At 47.4% G+C, this 18,680-nt stretch overlaps 1 protein-coding gene across 2 annotated transcripts in view; it reads left to right on the forward strand.

The window, feature by feature from the left end:
• Positions 1-18,680, forward strand: part of NFATC2 (nuclear factor of activated T cells 2) — a 142,698-nt gene that overhangs the window by 12,548 nt on the left and 111,470 nt on the right. For both annotated transcript variants that reach the window (XM_004430266.3, XM_004430265.3), the window contains exons 2-3: positions 5,035-6,046; positions 10,522-10,693. In XM_004430266.3, coding sequence (XP_004430323.1) covers positions 5,035-6,046; positions 10,522-10,693 — 1,184 coding nt within the window. The remainder of the gene's footprint in view (positions 1-5,034; positions 6,047-10,521; positions 10,694-18,680) is intronic.

The raw sequence follows: 18,680 nt of genomic DNA on the forward strand, positions 1-18,680 counted from the left end.
ACCTTCTTCCTCTCCTCGAGTACCGATGCCTTGAGTGTGGGCCACATACCTCCCCTGGCAGCCGAGACGGTTTTACGTGGTCCACCGATGAGTACACTGCATACACTGAGTGCCATCTCCTTCTCAGTGCTGCTGTCTCTGAACTAGTCAGCAGGAGTGGAGTCTCCGTGAGGTGCTAATGTGTCTTTAACGTCTTTCATTCTGACTCTTACCATTCCCTACCCGCCACCCCCAGCCTTAAAAAGGGTAGATTTCTGGGGTTGTGGAAATGTTCTATGCCTTGATTGTGCTGGTGGTTATGAGGGTGTATGGCGTTTGACAAAACTCATTAAACTCTACAATCAAAATCTGTATATATAAGTTATACCGTAAGAAAAGAAATACCTTAATAAAAAAAGAGCATTGAGAGGGATGAGAGAGGAGGCCTCAGGCTCAGAGCCTTTGGCCGGCCAGAGTGTCTGACTTGAATTTAGTGACTTTTCTTTTTATTGTATTTTTGCCCTACCTTCTATTTGTGGAGGTGACACCGATTTTCCATTTGTGGTAGTGGTGTAAAGTTCCCTTTTAAAATAAATATCAAAGTAATCTGTGAGTGAATTTAAATAGAAATATTAAGTAAATAATATTTACTGGTGGTACACGGATCTAGCAAAGAGCATGCAAGTGGTAAGAAAAGCAAGATTTTTGGAAATCGTTCTGAGAAAATTTGGTGGTTCTGAGATGAGACCAGCTTTGCCCAGTGCCTTGTGGGCACGCAATGACTGTAAGGGAGCTGTCTGCGCGGTGGCGGTTGTGTAAGGAGAAATAGCAAAGAACCTCGCTACGTAAAGAAATGTTTTCATGAGCCATTTGTGTGTGAGATTTACTGTCAAATATCCAGAGGACTGAGAATTAAATAATTATAAATTACCTTCCTATTCCCTGCTTGCTATTAAACTTTCAAAATCTTGGGGAGGAAAAAGAAAAGAAGAAGAGAAACTCGGCTGCTAGGATTAATTAAAACCAATGTAAATGCTTTAAATGCTTTTGCTCAGCAAACCGGACTTTCTGTTTTTAAATGCTGCCAGGGAGCGTGAGCCATGTTTTGTTTTCATGATTTCACATCAGCCCTGAGGGGGTGTTTCTGATAAGATGTAATGCAGTTTTTCTGATAAGGCCGGAATTTTTGCTAAGAGACTTCTTGTGTTTTGTTTTGCTGGTTAGCAGGGCGGTGGATTATCAGAATGTTGTCAGACATGGATTTGACATTGATCTGTTCCTAGATTAAAAATCTATGCTCTGTTACCTGCCAGGAAGGCGTGTGTGTGTGTGTGTGTGTGTGTGTGTGTGTTTTCACACACAAATATAAGTTTATATTGAACTGCAACTTTGCAAGAACTCTAGATCCTACAGACTCTGGCTAGAAAAATCAAAGGATCTCACAGCCAGAAGCCACCGAGGGGACTGATCTGGTTTAACACCATCCTGCCGTAAATGAGAAAGCAGAGACCTAGAGTGGGTGGGGGACTTTTCTAAGGTCACACAGCTAGTTGGTGGCAGAGCGGGACTAGATCTCAGTTTCCTGCTTCCAAAACCAGGGTGTCATTACTATATATCATGTTATGTCACCTCCACCACCACCTTTAAAATAAAATTAAAAAATGTTTCTTTTGGGAATAATGCTGCTTTTCTCAATGTAAGTCAGAAAGCAGAGTCTTCTTTCTGCCCTGCCACTGCCCTCTAATTACTTAGTTCCCATCCCTGGAGGAAGTCACTATTACCTGTAACTTCAGAGAAAGCCTGTACACCGTCAGCATTGTGTGTGTGTGTGTGTGTGTGTGTATGTGTACATTCTCTCATCCTCTGTTTTTACACTATGTATACTGTATGCATCTCACTTTTCTCCTTAAACACTGTATCTTGTGGTCATTCCATATCAATGCAGAAAGAACTTTTTCAACCCTTTTTGTAGCTGTATTGTATCTCATTGTATGAATGGACCAGAATTTAACCCATCCCCAATTGATGGACATTAGGTTGCTTCCAGTCTTTTGAGATTATAAGCAGGGCGGTACTAACTAATTTTATGCACATATGAGAGTAAATCTGCAGGATAAATTTCTAAAAGCGACATTGCTTGGTTCCAAGGATACATGTGTCTGGAATTTTGATAGATATTACCAAATTACTCTCTCGAGGTTATATCTTTCTACCTTTTGGTTTGGATATTAGAATCTTTGAGTAGTAGTTTAAATATTTCACATAGACTTTTCTGAACTCACTTTATTTATTTATTCTGCCAACCAATAATTATTTCTTTTTGAGGGCCTGCTTTGTGGCAGGTCCTGTCCAGGTGCTAGGGACACAGTGGGGAGTGTGGGTGTCCTCATGGAACTTACTGATTGGTGAGAGTAGGGCTGGAGGCTGGGGGAGAGGCAGACAATAAACAGATAACGTCAGAATGACTTCACTGGAGTTGTGAGAAGTGCATGGAGCAGAGCAGGGAAGCGTGAGTGGGGTCTGATCTAGGCAAGGAGGTCACATGACACTTTTGCTGGATCGAATGAGTGGCTTTAGTTATGTAGAGAAGGGCATGGGTCTGGGTGGGGGAGGAGCTGTTGAGGAAGAGGGAACAGCAAGTGCAAAGGTCCTGAGCAGAAAGGAGCTAGGTGCTTTCTAAGAACAGAAAGGCAGCCAGTTTGGCTGGAGTCCAGAGAGAGAGGTGAGGCTAGAGGGTCAGGCAGGGCCAAGCCAGGCTGGCCTAGTTGAGGTTAGCTTTATCCTAAGAGCTGTGGGAAGCCATTTCTGGGCTATCACCTGGGCCCTATGAGACCGTATGAGATCAGCTCAGCTAAACTGGACAGCACTTACTCCAGGCTGGCCCAGAAAGGGCACCGGGGGGTGGGGATTACCTACATAGCCACCTCGGCTCCCCAAGGAAGGGGCCAGTCACACAACTTGAGGGAGAGGTCCCATTTCTGGCTGGGAGGCCCTTGGACATGATTCTTTCATTTACTTATTTGCTTAGTCACTCAACAAATGTTTACGGACGGCTTACAAGTACCTGTGCTGGATGCTTGGCAAATAATGCCAAACCACGGTAGACGTAGTTCCGACGCTCGTGGGGCGTGGAGTCTGGTGCAGGGCTGCAAACTCGTATGAAGGGCCAGATAGTAAGTACTGTGGGCCTTGTGGGCCATATGGTCCCTGTTGAAACTACCAACTCTGCTGTCCTAGTGCAAGAGCAAGCCATCAACCGTATGTAATTAAACAAATAGGAGTGGCTGTGTTCCAATAAAACTTTATTTACAAAGACAGTCCGTGGGCTGGATCTGGCCCATGGGCTGTAGTTTGCCTGCCCGGATCTAGTGGGTTGAGATTCCCTAAGCAGATAATCTCTGATGCGATGTGAGCCTGTAACAGGTGTCGACAGAGAAAAGATGGCAGGGAAAGGGGATGGAGAATGACACTGGGGTGGGGATGGAGATCTTTTTGATGGGCCAGGCTAAGGACGTGCTGACTGAGCAGACACATGAGGGATTTAAGGGGAGCAGCCATGTGGAGACCTCGGGGGAGAGCTTCTAGGCAGAGGAGACCGCACACTTGAGAACTCCAAGGCAGGAGCTGCTCGCAGAATAGCGCCGAGGTCGGGGGGCTGTTGTCACGTCAGGGTGGGGATGGGTGGGAGAGGCGAGGCAGGCCCGGGCTGGGGGAAGAAGTGTGTTAAGGACTTGAGAGCACATCTGGGAAGCCTTTAAATGGACATTTCACAAAGCTGCTCTGCAGAGAACAGATGGTAGGGGCAAGGACAGAAATGGGGAGACCAGGGAGGAGGCGACCACAGCAGCCCAGGTGGGAGAGGACGGTGGCGCGGACCAGGGTGGTCGCAGTGGAGGGGGCAGCGCATGGACGTGGTTGATATTGTGGCAGGAGAGCGTCAGGATTTGCTGATGGATTGGATGTAAGGCGTGGGAGAGGAGTTGAGGCTGACCCATGTAACAGACAGAGCAGGTGGAGGGGCCTCTGGAGCTGGGGGTCTGGAAGGAGGAGTGGGGTGAGGGGTGGCGGGAAAGAATAGCTAGTTCCTCCACTAATTCCACCCTCCAGCTGTGGGTCCTTTTGAGGTGGCAGCAGAAGCCCGAGTTGGGAGGCCACTGTTCACGAGAAAGTTAGGTCCTTCTGCATTCACTGGTTTTAATAGTTGGGAGACTAGACAGCCATGCCTCTGCTTTTGGGGGCCAAGTAGCTCGTCTGTGGGATTTCTAATCCTGCTCATTCTGAGTCTTTGGGTGAATCTCTTCCCCTCCCTGGACCTCAGTTTCCTCATCTGTAAAATGGCACAAGATGAGACGTGACTCAGAATTCCTGGTTCTAAATTAAGCCACTTTTTACACTTGGACGTGAACATCTGGGATTTGCACCCAGAGCTCTGTGGACTGCAGAGCCCGTGCAGCCTCTCTCTGCCTCCTGTAGCCGTATCCCACGTGCAGAGTGATGGGATGGGCCTCGAGCAGTGTTTTTCAAACTGTGGGTCACGACCCACTGGAGGGACAGGAAATCTGTGTAATGAGTTGTGACCAGCATTTAAACAAAATAACCCCAGACAGGAGGGAATATAAGAGTGTCTCATATGTAGCAGGGGTAAGTATTGTTTGGTGAAGCTTTTGTTTCAGTTGTGAGTGAAAATGATGATGTGAACTGGGTAGTGAAATAGAATGCATTTCTTCGAAGGGTTCCATTGAAACAAGAGTTTGGAAGCCGTTAGCTCAGCTCATTACCCAGGCCTCGGGCTAATGCCACCTGGAGAGGCCGAGCTGTGCTCCGTGCACCTGCACTAAACTCTTCCCGCTGCGATCTCTCTCCCCAAGGAATCTGGGATGAAGTGGCCTCACTTTCCTTCTAGTGAGGGAAGGAGGTTCCAGCTTGGGGTTTGGCGAGGTGGGGATTTAAAAAAAATTAACAACAGGAGACAAAACCCAACCTGTGATTGCTCTGCGTGGAGAGTTCTGTTTTAGAGGCTTAAAAAGACCCCTCCCTCCCCCCTTCTCTTTCCAGAAGAACCGAATGCACATAAAGTCGCCAGCCCACCCTCCGGACTCGCATACCCCGATGATGTCCTGGACTATGGCCTCAAGCCATACAGCCCCCTTGCCAGTCTCTCTGGCGAGCCCCCCGGCCGATTCGGAGAGCCGGATAGGGTAGGGCCCCAGAACTTTCTGATCCCGGCCAAGCCAGCGGGGGCCTCGGGCCTGAGCCCTCGGATCGAGATCACTCCATCCCACGAACTGATGCAGGCAGGGGGGCCCCTCCGCGTGAGAGACACTGGCCTCCTGGTGGAGCAGCCGCCCCTGCCGGGGGTGGCCGCCAGCCCAAGGGTCACCCTGCCGGTGCCTGGCTTCGAGGGCTACCGCGAGCCGCTTTGCTTGAGCCCCGCTAGCAGCGGCTCCTCTGCCAGCTTCATTTCCGACACCTTCTCCCCCTACACCTCGCCCTGCGTCTCGCCCAATAACGGCGGGCCCGACGACCTGTGTCCCCAGTTTCAAAACATCCCTGCTCATTATTCCCCCAGAACCTCGCCAATAATGTCACCTCGAACCAGCCTCGCTGAGGACAGCTGCCTGGGCCGCCACTCGCCCGTGCCCCGTCCGGCCTCCCGCTCCTCGTCGCCTGGTGCCAAGCGGCGGCATTCGTGCGCCGGGGCCTTGGTTGCCCCCCTGCCCGGAGCCTCACCCCAGCGCTCCCGCAGCCCCTCGCCGCAGCCCCGGGACGACGGCGCCCCCGCTGGGTACCCCCCCACGGCTGGCTCCGCCGTCCTCATGGACGCCCTGAACAGCCTCGCCGCGGACTCGCCTTGTGGCATCCCCCCCAAGATGTGGAAGACCAGCCCCGACCCGTCGCCGGTGCCTACCGCCCCCGCCAAGGCCGGCCTGCCCCGCCACATCTACCCGGCCGTGGAGTTCCTGGGGCCCTGCGAGCAGGAGGAGAGGAGGAACTCGGCGCCCGAGTCCATCTTGCTGGTGCCGCCAACCTGGCCCAAACAGCTGGTGCCCGCTATTCCCATCTGCAGGTGAGTCGCCTTTGAAAACGGTTTATTCCGTGGTTTAGTTGTGAGAGAAGGTTTTCTGGTTGTGAGCGTGGGATTTAGAGTTGGCTAGATTAGATTTAAATCCTGACTCTCCGTTTGCTGTCTGTGAGACCTCAAGAAGGAAGTTAACTCTCTGAGCCGCAGTTTCCCCATCTGTAAAATGGGTGTAAGTGTACCCCGCTTACTGGGGGGTTGTGATCAGGGTGCAGTCATAGAGCGCAGGTGGTTGCTCACCTGGCAACTGGCTCATTCATTCATTCAACAAGTATTTCTCAAACACCTGCAGTGTGCCAGCACTGTTACAGGTGCTGGGGAGACAGTGGTGAACAAAATGGGCAAAACCTCTCCCTTCATGGAGCTGACATTCTAGTGAGCACAAAGCAAGCCTTGACACGTGGGATTTTCTCTCTTATTATAAGAGGAGTTGAAGTTTGTTGGCATCTGCTGTGTGCTTCAGAGCTCCAATTAGTGCTAGGAAGGCCCTAAAAATAAACGTATGAGCCATAATCCTCAAGGGGCTTAAAATCTTGGCAAGCTGAAGAGATGCATGTAGATAGATCCATGTAGGCCTTGGGGTCTCTAAGGACTGGGTTTGAGTCCTGGCTCTGCCACTCACTGGCTGTGTGATCATGGGCCTCTCTGGTGCTGCCATCCTGCTGTGCCCATAACAGACGTCACTAATCATGCAGGACCCTCTTTCTCATTGAGCACCTTTCTAATGCTGTGCCCAGGGCAGACATTGCTAATCAATCTGGGCCATCTTTCTTATTGAGCACCTTACTGGGCCTTGGTTCATTCCTGTGAGATGAGGATAATAATAGTACCTACCTCATGGTATTTTTTTTTAAGAATTAGGTGAGATGATATATATCAAATTCTTGGCATAGAGCCTGCACAGAGTAACAGTGCAAAACCGGGGCAGCTGGGGGCCAGCGCAGTGGCATAGTGGTTAAGTTCGCATGCTCTGCTTTGGCGGCCCTGGGTTCATAGGTTCGGATCCCAGGCGCAGACCTACACACTGCTTATCAAGCCGTGCTGTGGTAGCGTCCTATATACAAAATAGAGGAGAGTGGGCATCGATGTTAGCTCAGGGCCAATCTTCCTCACCAAAAACAAAACAAAACAAAACAAAACAAGGGCAGCTGTTATTATTATAAGGGAATCTTATTGTTATTATAGAGGGAGAATTTAGAAACTGCTTCCTCATTGACAAGCCTTGCGCTAGGAGATTGGGCTACAATAGCTGTTAGAGTGGTGATAGTAACAGTAATTATCACCAGCAGTTAAGGATGCTTGCTGTGTGCCGGGTGGAATTCTAAGCACTCTGCATGTATTATTTCATTTAATTCTCACATACACCTGGTTTGGTATTATTTTTATCTTCATTTTTATGATGAGAAAAATGAGGCACACAGAAGTTAGGAGCAGACAATAATTCTATCTGTTCTCTTAGATGAAGGATCTGAAGCTTTATGCTTCAGATTACCACTATCCCGTGGTTTTCAAAGCATTGTTTGCTTTTAGCAAATGGAAGCTCTTTTTTTTTTTCAAATAAAATATTGAATTGAATACCAACATAGGTGATGGTAGGCTGTTTTGATTGATGTGGGGATGAAGATAGCCAAAGACCCTGTCCACTGCGCTTGGCTCACCCCCACCCCAGACCAAAAGGGACCGTACGAAGCTTCCAGTCTTATATGTCCTCCAAAGAGGTTCTGAGAACACCTGTGCCATCGTAGGTCAATTGGTCTTCCTTAAAGAAGGAGTTTCTGGGTTTAAGAGTTAAATCAATGCCTTTGTGCAGAGGCCCCTCCCAGCTGCGGACGGAATTTACAGAGATTTCAAAGGCCATTTGGCCACGCAGTTCTGAGTTCTGTGACTCGAGTGTCACAGAGCCACCTTAGGAAATGCTGATCAAGACCAACCCCTGGGACAGGTTGGGAGACCCGGGCTCAGAGGGGTGAAGTGACCCACCTGTGATCACCCAGCTGGTTAATGACAGAGCTGGCTGTGAGAATCCAGGATTCTTGACTCCTCATTCTTTCTGCTGCAAATCAGTCTCCAAAACGTGATTTATTTAGTGATTGGGGTTGGGGAAGAACATTACTATAAAATATGATAGTTTTGCATTTCTCTGAGATTTCATTATTTATAAAATCCTTCCCTCTCCACTGGTGGCTTGGTCGGAAAGGTTCTGAATGTGTTAGAGGGCCTTAGTCCCTTATGAGTGCCAGTTCCCACCAGCCAATGAGATATTTGCAAGAGTTTTCTATAAGATTGAGAGGATGGGGCGTTCAGGGAAGTCTCATGATGATATTTATCTGAGGGCTGGAATTCAAATACAGAGTTTCAGACTGGCTCCGATGGTCTAATTCTTAAGATTGTATTTTAGTAGTCAAAGACTTATTCTGGAACCAAACAAAATTGGGAGTTGATACTTAGAGTTATCTCACTAAATCTTCTGCTCACTAAATTTTTTGATACTTCCAAAGATATTAATACAGAGGAGAAGTGGTTTTTTTATGAGCCTTATTATTTTGCAAACTTAAAAGTTTTAATTTGCATACATAAATGAGAATAAGGATATTTAGATGCTTGAAGCCATGTTGGCACTAAGTAGCTAAGGTAGAAATAAAGGCACTGTGGACACCCTAAGATTTCAGGGTAAGAGGGACTTCAGGAGACAATCTGGTTGGAAAGAAGAGACAGAGATTGACTTGAGTAGTGAGGATATAATTTTAAGTTGGATTTATGTTCAAGTTCGACTCTGGCACTGATGGAGTTTATGGGCGCCCACCCCCCTCCATTCTCCCCTTGGTACTGCTATGATAGAGAAGGGATGGAATTGGCTTCGTTGCAAATGCTTAACTAAGTCCAGTTGATAATGTCAGCTGCTAGCAGCTCTGGGCTTAGTGGGACAGAATATCCTGATTGGATGAATGATTTTTGCCATATGTGAAAAATCAGGACATAGTGACACAAATCCATACATTTGCAACTTCAAAGCTACTTTGAATATAGAGGGATTCTTTGAAATAAAACCGCTCATTCATTCACTCATTTATTCGTCCATCTATCCATTCATTAACTATTCACGAGAACCTATCAAATGTCAGACATTGCTCTAGAGTCGTTCCATAAATGAGATATTTTCTTGGACCTATTTTAAATAAATTAGTAAGATAAGAAACAGTGTAGAGATGTGGTTGGGGCACTGGACTGGGAGTTGGAGCTTTGGCTGTGTCTTGCTGGATGATCTTGGGAAAACATCTTTGTGTTCTCTGAGGCTCTGAAGGAATGGGCCAGATAGATCATCAAGACCTCAGTCAACTCTTACATGACTTAATTCTAACCACATATCAAGTACCTGTTGTGTGTGCTGCGTGGGATTGAGACTGTAAATAAAATGAAACTTAGGGCATGCCCTCAAAGATCTTACAACCTCAGATGTAAAGGCGTGTATATCTAGTACCATTAACTAAGGTCAGATTGTCTATTTAGTAACTGTCTATTTGAAATATACAATATATTGCAGCAAAAAATAATTAAAGCTAATATTTATTGAGCACTCATTGTGCTAAGCTCTTTATATGATCTTAGTATTCCCCGTTCACAGTTGAGGAAACCAAGGCCTAGGCAGATAGAGGCATTTGCTCAAAGACACACGGGTAGTTAGAGATGGATCTGGGACTTGAACTTGGGTGTGTAACTCCAGTCGTGTTCTTGACTTTTACTCTTCATTTAATTTTAGGGAGTCTGAGTGGTCTGGCTCATCCATACCAAAACCAGACACATTTCTGTGGTTAGATGTTCTATACTTGACCGAGAAGTAATGACTGTGACTGGAAATGGCTTCTCCCTAAAGTTTTCTTTTAATTGAGATCATCACACGTAGAAATAAGAGCTGAAACAGCTCTCAGATGCCACCTAGTCCGTCTGTTATGTGGTTATAGGAGACTGAGGATAAGAAAGATGAAGTTGCTTGCCTAAAGTCATGGGGCAAGTTAGTGACACATGTGGGGCCCCTGATTTCCACTTCAGTGTTCCTTCTCCCACACTCACTCCTCTGGAAAAGGGAAACATCCTGGCGAAGGGATGTTTTTTAGAGGTGGGAGGTGATAATCTTCAAAATTCCCAGAGGAAAAGAAGTTACAGCAGTTAGAAACATGCTAGAACTAACATATAATAAAATTATCTTCATAAATTGAAGATGTCAGTCTTACTGTCTTCATCAGGATGGAAGAGAAAGCAAAGAAGAAGAAAGAGAAAGAAAAAGATCTCTACCTTTTGAGCAGCCCCACCTATCATGTCTGAGCAATCCGTGCCTTCCAACAGCCAGCGTTTTATTCGTATGCCCCCTGGACATGATTTTCAGAAAAGGGGCCATTTACGTTTACTGTACAGGTTGACTGGTTCTGACTGATTTTACACGTGGCTGAATCTGTTTCCTCCTGTAGCATCCCAGTGACTACGCCCCTCCCTCCACTTGAGTGGCCGCTCTCCCACCAGTCGGGCTCCTACGAGCTGCGGATTGAGGTGCAGCCCAAGCCCCATCACCGGGCCCACTACGAGACCGAAGGCAGCCGAGGGGCCGTCAAAGCCCCAACTGGCGGCCACCCTGTGGTTCAGGTATGGACTTGAATCCTCTTCCTTGTGTGTCCCTCGTCTGTTGCTAGGTGATCCGCTTCTGCCAAGCCACTGCCTATTGCTTAGTAGGTTGAGGTATGTGTCTCAGCCTCTGACTCCTCTGAGGGATGGGAAATTGGAGATTGAATGAGTGTCAGAAGCCAGTCTTGCTGAGCTGGATAAGAGTAGCGATGATATTCACGCTCAAGCTGCTTCCCCCCTCCCTTTCTGCTTGAGAAAGTGCTAGAGTTCTGTAGAGGTTTGTGTATTGATAGGTTTCTGAAGCCATCATTTTGTGTTTAAATTTCATATGAGAGTCCACTGAGGAAAATAAAAAAAAATATACTGAAAAGTAGGAAAAAGTTACAGCTATATATAGTCAAACTACTTAAAATAACTATTATTAGCATTTTGATGTATTTCCTGTTGCCTTTTTTCTATTCACAAACATGGCAATATCTATTCCTGTACATTTATATACTTGATGTAGTTTGTACTTTGATTTTTCTTCTTTTTACTTTACATTATACAGTGAGTATTTTCTCCTGTTTTTTCTTAATCATTTTCTTTTATGTCTGTGGCTTTTGATTTAACCACAATTTTTTTTTTCAAAATAAGTAGGGAAGTGTTCTTTCTTCTCGAAAATAATTAGAGTTGAAATATTCTTAATTGTATACTCTGGTTAACCAGGACCTGCTGACTGGTGCCCACCAACCAACTCAGTTAACCAGACCTTCAGTCCATTTAAATTAATTACTGTTTTTTTTTTTTGTTTGCCTTAAAGTGGAAGTATTCTATGATAGGAATTCTGTGATAACAATCTAATGCCGTGGGTATTAGAACTCTCTATAGTGTTTGTTAAAAATGCAGATTCTTGAGCATCTCCTGAAACTACTTAATTAGAAGCTGTATGACATGAGTAGAGTTCAGACAAAAACAAACAAACCCCAAACCCCAAAATCTCCACAGGTGCTTTGGGTGTGTATATCTGGTTCAGGCCTTTTATGATAATACTAGGAACTTACAAATCCTGGCAGTTGCTTTTTCTAAATCTGACATCACAGCCATCTTGGGATCTGTTTCTATTCATTGCTTCTTTTCACTGACCACAAGTCACATTTTCCTCTTTCTTTGCATGTCTAGTAATTGTTGACTATATTCTGACATTGTGATGATAATGTATACTGGACATTGTAGAGACTCTGGATTTTGTTATCTTCCTTTAAAGGAGTTCATTTACTGGCTGATCACTTTGAACTTGGGTAGGTTTGATTTTACACTTTGTTAGGGTAGGCCTGTGGAAAGTTCAAGGTGTTTCTCATGCCCTTCAACTTGATGGGGTTAGCCTTCAACTCCTTCCTTTGTAGATCTAGTTGAGCCTTGGTTTTAGACCCTGCTAGAGCAGGCCTAGAGTAGCCCTCACTCTAAGGCATGCCCTATTCCTAAGGCATAGCCTTTTTTAATGCTTGGTGGGGAGGTCACTCCTCTCTGGTGGGCTGGAATTCCAATATGCCAGCCCTGCTCAACCTGTAGTTTCTCTGTTCCCCTCTCTACCCCATAGCAGTGTTTCTCTCTCTGCTAAGTTCTGCACATTCTCTCTCTGCACTTACACAGCCCAGACCTTGGCCTAGGACTGAGGGCTCCCCCAGCACCTTACTCCTCTCTGATGCCTTCCCACAGATTCCAGCTGCTTCTGCAGCCCAGGACTCTGAGCTCTGCCCTCTCAGCTCAGCAGGACCACTGTGCTCCCTGGTGTGGTGGGGAAGCTGTCCCCAGGCAGAGAGCTGGAGTGAACATGGGCTTACTGCCTGTGCTTCCTACCCTCAGGGACCACAGTCTTGTGCTTCCTGCTGCCTCATGCCTGAGAGAAGTTGACTTATATGCTTTTGTCCTATTTTATAGTTGTTTATGGTGGAAGGGCTGGTCTGGTACCATTTACTCTGTCAGGCCTGAAAATGGATTTTTGGAAGTGAAAGTCTTCATATCATTATTGATCTAGGCTTATCTATTCTTGGATGCTGACTTCCTGGATTGGAGGGTGGTGTAGTGTGTATTGGAATCAAAGTCTTTGGTAATAATAGAGAAATTCATTCAAAGCATATTAGGAAAAGGGGATTGTATGACGAGGCTACTGGGGTACTGCATAAAACAGGCCAGGAGATTCCACTCGAGAAGAACCTGGACTTGGGGAGTCACTTCTGCAAGTATTTGTTGAGCACCTGCTTTTTGCCGTGTACTGTGTTTGATGCTGAAATACTATGAAAAAAGAAGTTATGGTCTCCTTCTTCCTGGAGCTCATGGTCTAGGGGGTAGAGAGTCATTGACTAAATAATCATGCAAATGATAAACTTACAAATAGTGGCAAGTGGCGTGAAGGAAAAGTGCACGGGGGCTCTAGGTGTGTAAAATGGAGGAGCCAACGTAGATGAGGAAGATTTCACTGTTAAGATTTCCCTGAGGAAGAGACTGGGGCTGAGGAGGCGTAGGGGGAACAGCATGTGTAAATGCCCTGAGGCAGAAGGAAGCAGACCACAGCAGAGGAACTTGAGGAGGCCTGTGTAACTGGAGCATGTAGGGCCAGAGGGAGAGGAGAGAGAGGTAGGAAGGGCCAAGGCATGCAGGGTGTGGGTGGCCATGGGGGAGAGTTTGCCTTTTATCCTGAGATGGGAAAAGCAGGAAAGAAACATGGTCTGATTTAGGCTTTGATAAGCCCCCCTCTGATTGCTCCGTGGGGGTAGGAGTCGAGATGAGGAGGAGAGGCAGGAGGCTCTGTCCGTGGTCTCAGTCCTTTTCGGGCTGTGGTATCTTCATTCTCTGGTCATTGAACACACGTCTGTTGAGCACCTACCATGTGCCAGACATGCTTCTAGATTCTGGGATGTGGTGTGAACAAAACAGCCAGAAATCCTCGCCCTCAGAGGCTTCCAGTTTAGCAAGGTGGTAGTAATAATAGTTCACACTTAGCGAGCGTTTACCGCATGTCAGACCCTGTTCCAAGTGCTATATGTGTTGACTCATTTAATGCTCAAAAGAGTCTTATGAAGCAGGTTACAGGTAGGTCGAGGAGACGTCAAGGAACTTGTTCAAGGTCACAGCTATTGAGTGGTGGACCCGGGATTTGGACCCGGGTGTCTGACTCCACCTGCTACACAACTTTCCTGATCGTCCACGTCTCTCTGCAGACCAGCCCTCCCTGCCCCCTCACTCACATCAGGCAGAAAACGCCTGGAGGAAAAATGCCGACGCTCCTGCCTATCCATTTGATATGCTATCCCAATTCTAGGCCCCTCACCAGCTCACTGGAGCCCAAATCCTGGTTTGCTAGGCTCTGCTCGCTCATTCCTCAGGGGCTGGGGCCATGGAAAGTTCCAGAGAAGGGAATGGGCTGGGTGTGCAGTTCAAAAGACACTCGCTATACTGCACTTGAAGTTCATGCTCCTCCTTCATACAGCCCCCAAGGATCCGTCCCTCTTCTTGCTCGTAACTTTGAAAACCCCATGTATGACTTAAAAATTTGTAGCCATATCCTTAAAAGACACATAGTGATGTATTTTTTAAAAAATCATTTGAATAGATTGTGTTCTCTTCAAAAATGAAATGTGCTAACCCCTGATTTTTAGCATAGGAAGTCAGTTTTTTTTTTTTAAACTTCTTTGAAAAATGAAGAAAAGAGGGGACTTGAAGAAAACTAATGCTCTTAACCTTTAAGTAGGTGCGAAAACCCCTTTCGAAATCTGGAGGTTGCCCTTTCGTTCCCAGAAGAGCAGTGAAGCCCTGTTTGGTACCTTGCCCGGTGCTTCTGCTGGGTTCTCTCTTGGTCTCTGTCTCTCTCTTTATCTCCACATCTGTTTCTATTTCTGTACTGTACCACGGCTCCTTTTTCCCCTCTCAATTCTTGGTCCCCACCCTTCTCTTTTTTATTTGCCACACTATAAAACTTTATTTTTTTTTGCATGCCTAGTGGTTTTATGCTCCTCTTTATATGAAAGTAAAATGAGTACAAGACTATTTCTTTCTCTTTCTTTAAATCTAAAATTAAAAATCTTAGGCATATGCCATGTTCGGCTGTTTTATTTTTTCTCTTGAATGTCACTTGGTCTTGGGAGAAAGTTTGTTCCAAACCTTAAATGCTTTGCAGATCTCATGACTCATTCATTTGGTGAATATTTTCTCAAGGACTTGCCGTGTGCCGGGCACCGTGCTAGGCGCCAACGATACAAAGATGGGTGAGATGGACGCAGTTCCTGCCTGATGGAGGGGGCACCGGAGGTGCAAAGTAGGCCAGATGGTTCTGGTGTGACCGTTGCTGAGATGTGGGTGGGTCAGAGAGGCCAGCTGGAAGGACCCCTGAACTCCAGGGCAAGATGTGGCTGATTCGGAGCCCATCTGTTGGATTCACAACTGGGGGGTAATGCTTCTACAACGCAAACCAGGCCAAGAGAAAGTACTTGGAAGACCTGCTTTAGAGGGAGGGTCTCGCTGAGGAGGTGACCTGCCTACTGGGACCTGGAGCAGGTGACAGAGTCAGCAGGTGACAGAGCCAGCAAAGAGAGGAATGATGCCTTTCCTCTCTGTGTCTCTCCTTCTCTTTTGGTAGTGGTGGGAGAATGTCCTGTGCCAAGACACAGCACATGCAAAAGTCTTGAGGCAAGGAAGAACTTGATGTGTCTGAGGAGCTGAAGGAGGGACAGTGTCACTTGAATTTAGCTTGGAGGGTGACGGGTGGGCAGGGCCAGGCTGTGCAGGACTCACAAACCAAGGTGAAGAGCTAGGATTTTATTCCAGAGCAAGGGGGAAAGAGTGATGAGTTTTTGAGTAGGAGAGCAAGGTGATTCTGATTTTATATATATATATATATATATATGTATTTTTTTTTTTTGCTGAGGAAGATTGGCCCTGGGCTAACATCTGTGCCCATCTTCCTCTACTTTATATGGGATGTCATCACAGCATGGCTTGACAAGCGGTGCACTGGTATGTGCCTGAGATCCAAACCTGTGAACCCCGGGCCGCCGAAGTGGAGCTCATGCACTTAACTGCTGTGCCACCAGGCCGGCCCCTCTCTCTATTTTATATGTGGGACACCTGCCACAACATGGCTTGGTAAGCCGTGTGTAGGTTCGCACCCGGAATCCGAACCTGTGAACCCTGGGCCGCTGAATCGGAGCGCACGAAGTTAACCTCTATGCCACCGGGCTGCCCCCTTAACATTTTTAAGATCACTCGGGCTTCTCCCTAGGGATTGTGTTAGAAGGAGTAAGGAGGAGGCAGGGAGATGAGATCGATAGGCTGTGGCAGTGCCAGGAGAAAGATCAAGGTGGTGAAGGCTAGGAGGTGGCAGTGGGAGGGGAGGGGTGGATTCTATGATACGATCTTCAGGACTTGGTGCTGACTTAGATGTGGGAGGTGAAGGAGCACCTGGGTAGAGAGTGGTGTCCTATGCCATGTGGGAAGACTTGGGGAAGAAGCGACTTTCTTAGGGGAAGATTATGAGTTCAGTTTGGGGTGTAGGAAGGGCTTGTGAGGCGTCCAGGCAAAGATGGCAAGTAGGCAGTTGGATATATGAGCCTGGAGCTCAGAAGCAGAGTCCTGGACTTTCTAACTCTCAGGCCCGTGGAATGGCACAGGACCACACGTGCTGTTATTAGAGGGCTTAGTGTGTATCCACTTGTAAGGATTTATTTCCCACGCCCTCAATAGCAACCTGCGTCTCTCCAGAAGCAATTGACTAAGGAGAGAACCAAAGAAGAGATTGGAGAAACAGGGTCACAAACTGACAAGCTCATGGGGGTCAGGCAATGAGAGGAATGACTGAATTGGCCAAATGTCGGGGAGCAATAGGGAGTGGTGGGGAGTAGGGCACAGAGAGTGTGTGCCTCGTCTCAAGGAGGCAGCCACTCTTCAGCCCCCGTTGGTTGTGCCACGTGGGCATGTGGGTCCAACGTTGCCAGGTTTTACAGATTTTTCAAGGGGGGCTAGGAATCTGAATTTTTATGTGAAACTTCTAATTTTTAAGTTTTGGCTACTAAATCAAACTTTGCGTTAGATTTGGCTAAAGCCAAATATCCTCAAGGTTATCCTCTGGGGGTAAACAAGGACTGTGCTACTTCAAGGTTTGTCAGACAGAAAGGGAGATAAAGAGAGAGGCTGCATTTATATGATTTCTCAGAATTGTCTGGTTAGGGAAGACGCACCGTTAGCCAGGCCCAGACAGGCTCTCCTATAAAGCTCTAAATCCCCTTGAAATAGAACAAGTTTATGGTTCTTTCCAAGGAGCCAGGGAATCTTAATTCTTTGGTCTGACTTTGGTCTGACTTTGGTCTGTAGGGATCAGACGAGAAAGGGAACCACTTGATTCACCTCGAAAGAGTCACACGCCTTTTGGTGGAAGCCTGCCATCATTTCCTCCTTCTATTTCGGGACAGGGTGCAGTGGTCCTGTGGTGGACAAACCTTCCGTTCACAGGCAGCTTTGTGAGGTTGTGCTTTTAAGCATTAGCTTATGGGATCTAAGAGTCCCCCGGTGAGAGCGGCCTGTATAACGCCATTGTCATTAATCCTCTCCACGTCTACTTCCAGACCCTCAACCATATTCCCGCATAGAAATTCCTGGGAGAGGACACTCCGTGACCTTCCTTATCCATCCTCGCGCTGGGGCTTTCAAAAAATATTATTCTTACCCCTCTCTGGGACATGTTGTCAACCAAAAGAAAGATTGGAAAGCCATCCTTTTAGTGAGAAAGTAATGAAAATATGAGAACGTTTAACGATAGTACACACCTCCAAAGACAATACTCCTGATTCTTTCAAACAGATGTTCAGACATATGGAAAAAACATGGTCGTTCCTTTAGGGGAAACTCCTTACAGATGCAGAATCCTGGTCTCTGTTTCGTCCTGGGGAGCGTAACGAGCTTCACAGGGCGGATTGTGAGGGGCCGGCGGCGCACCTGTCTAGGTTACCCCCGCCCCCACCCCCCTCCCCCACCCCTCTCCCCCCTCCAGAGGACGCCAGTAAAGCTGACGAGCTTTCATCCCGTAAAAGGGATGATGAGATAGTGATTTTCATCCCGTTGGATTTCAGCGTTTCTACTCTCTGCGACTCACTTTCAGTTATATCACGGAAAGGGAAGAAAGAAGCCAGAGGGGGTTTTCTCCTTATCAGGAGACGCTGGAGCCGAGACAGGGAGCCACGCTCCTTTGGCAGTTGGCTGGGGTGTTGGCTTCTATTTGGCTAATAAAATTTCCTGCTTAGTGAGGCCCCCCGATTTTAAGACATGAAACAGGAAGCAGATCTTGCTGATGCTAATTTGTCTCGATCCGGGCTGCCGTGTTGGCGTCTACAGAAGGTTCCATCAGACCTTCTGGAGGAGTGGCGTGGCAATCGGGCAGCTCAAGCTCCGAGGAGGGGAGTGTGGTCTGAGATCATTGGGTGTTCCTCTGCCCGTTCATTCATTTGTTTGGAATATTTACCTTCCATGGGCTCGGCCCTGTTCCAGGTGCTGGGAGCACAGCCGTGAACAAAACAGACAAGAATTCCTGCCCCGTGGAGCTGACGTTCTGGCCGGGGGAGATAAACAATAAATCTAATAAATAGGAAAATTAAATAGTATGTTGGAAGGTGATAAGTGCTGTGGGAAAACTACCAGGGCAAGGGGCTGGGGAGTGGTCAGATAGGCCTTCCTGAGAGGGGACATCTGAGCAGAGAAGCAGATGAGGGGGTCAAAGGGGCAGGGATCTGGGACGAGAGCTCCTGGCCGAGGGGACAGCCAGGGCCAGGCCGGGCGTGGTCTAGGAACAGGGGAGGCCCGCGTGGGAGGAGCAGGTCAGAAGAGGGGGAGGCGGGGGCCCAGAGGAAAGGGGAGGGGCGGACTGGGGCTGGGACACCCTGTAGGACTTTGAGTCTCAGGGAGGTGGGAGCCAGGAGCGACGGGCTCTGACTTAGGTTTTGGGAGGATGCTTCTGGCTGCCTGGCTGATGCGGATAGACTGT

The sequence above is a fragment of the Ceratotherium simum genome, chromosome 21 (assembly GCF_057802395.1).
Source record: "Ceratotherium simum simum isolate JZ-2026a chromosome 21, ASM5780239v1, whole genome shotgun sequence".
Taxonomy (NCBI): Eukaryota; Metazoa; Chordata; class Mammalia; order Perissodactyla; family Rhinocerotidae; genus Ceratotherium; species Ceratotherium simum.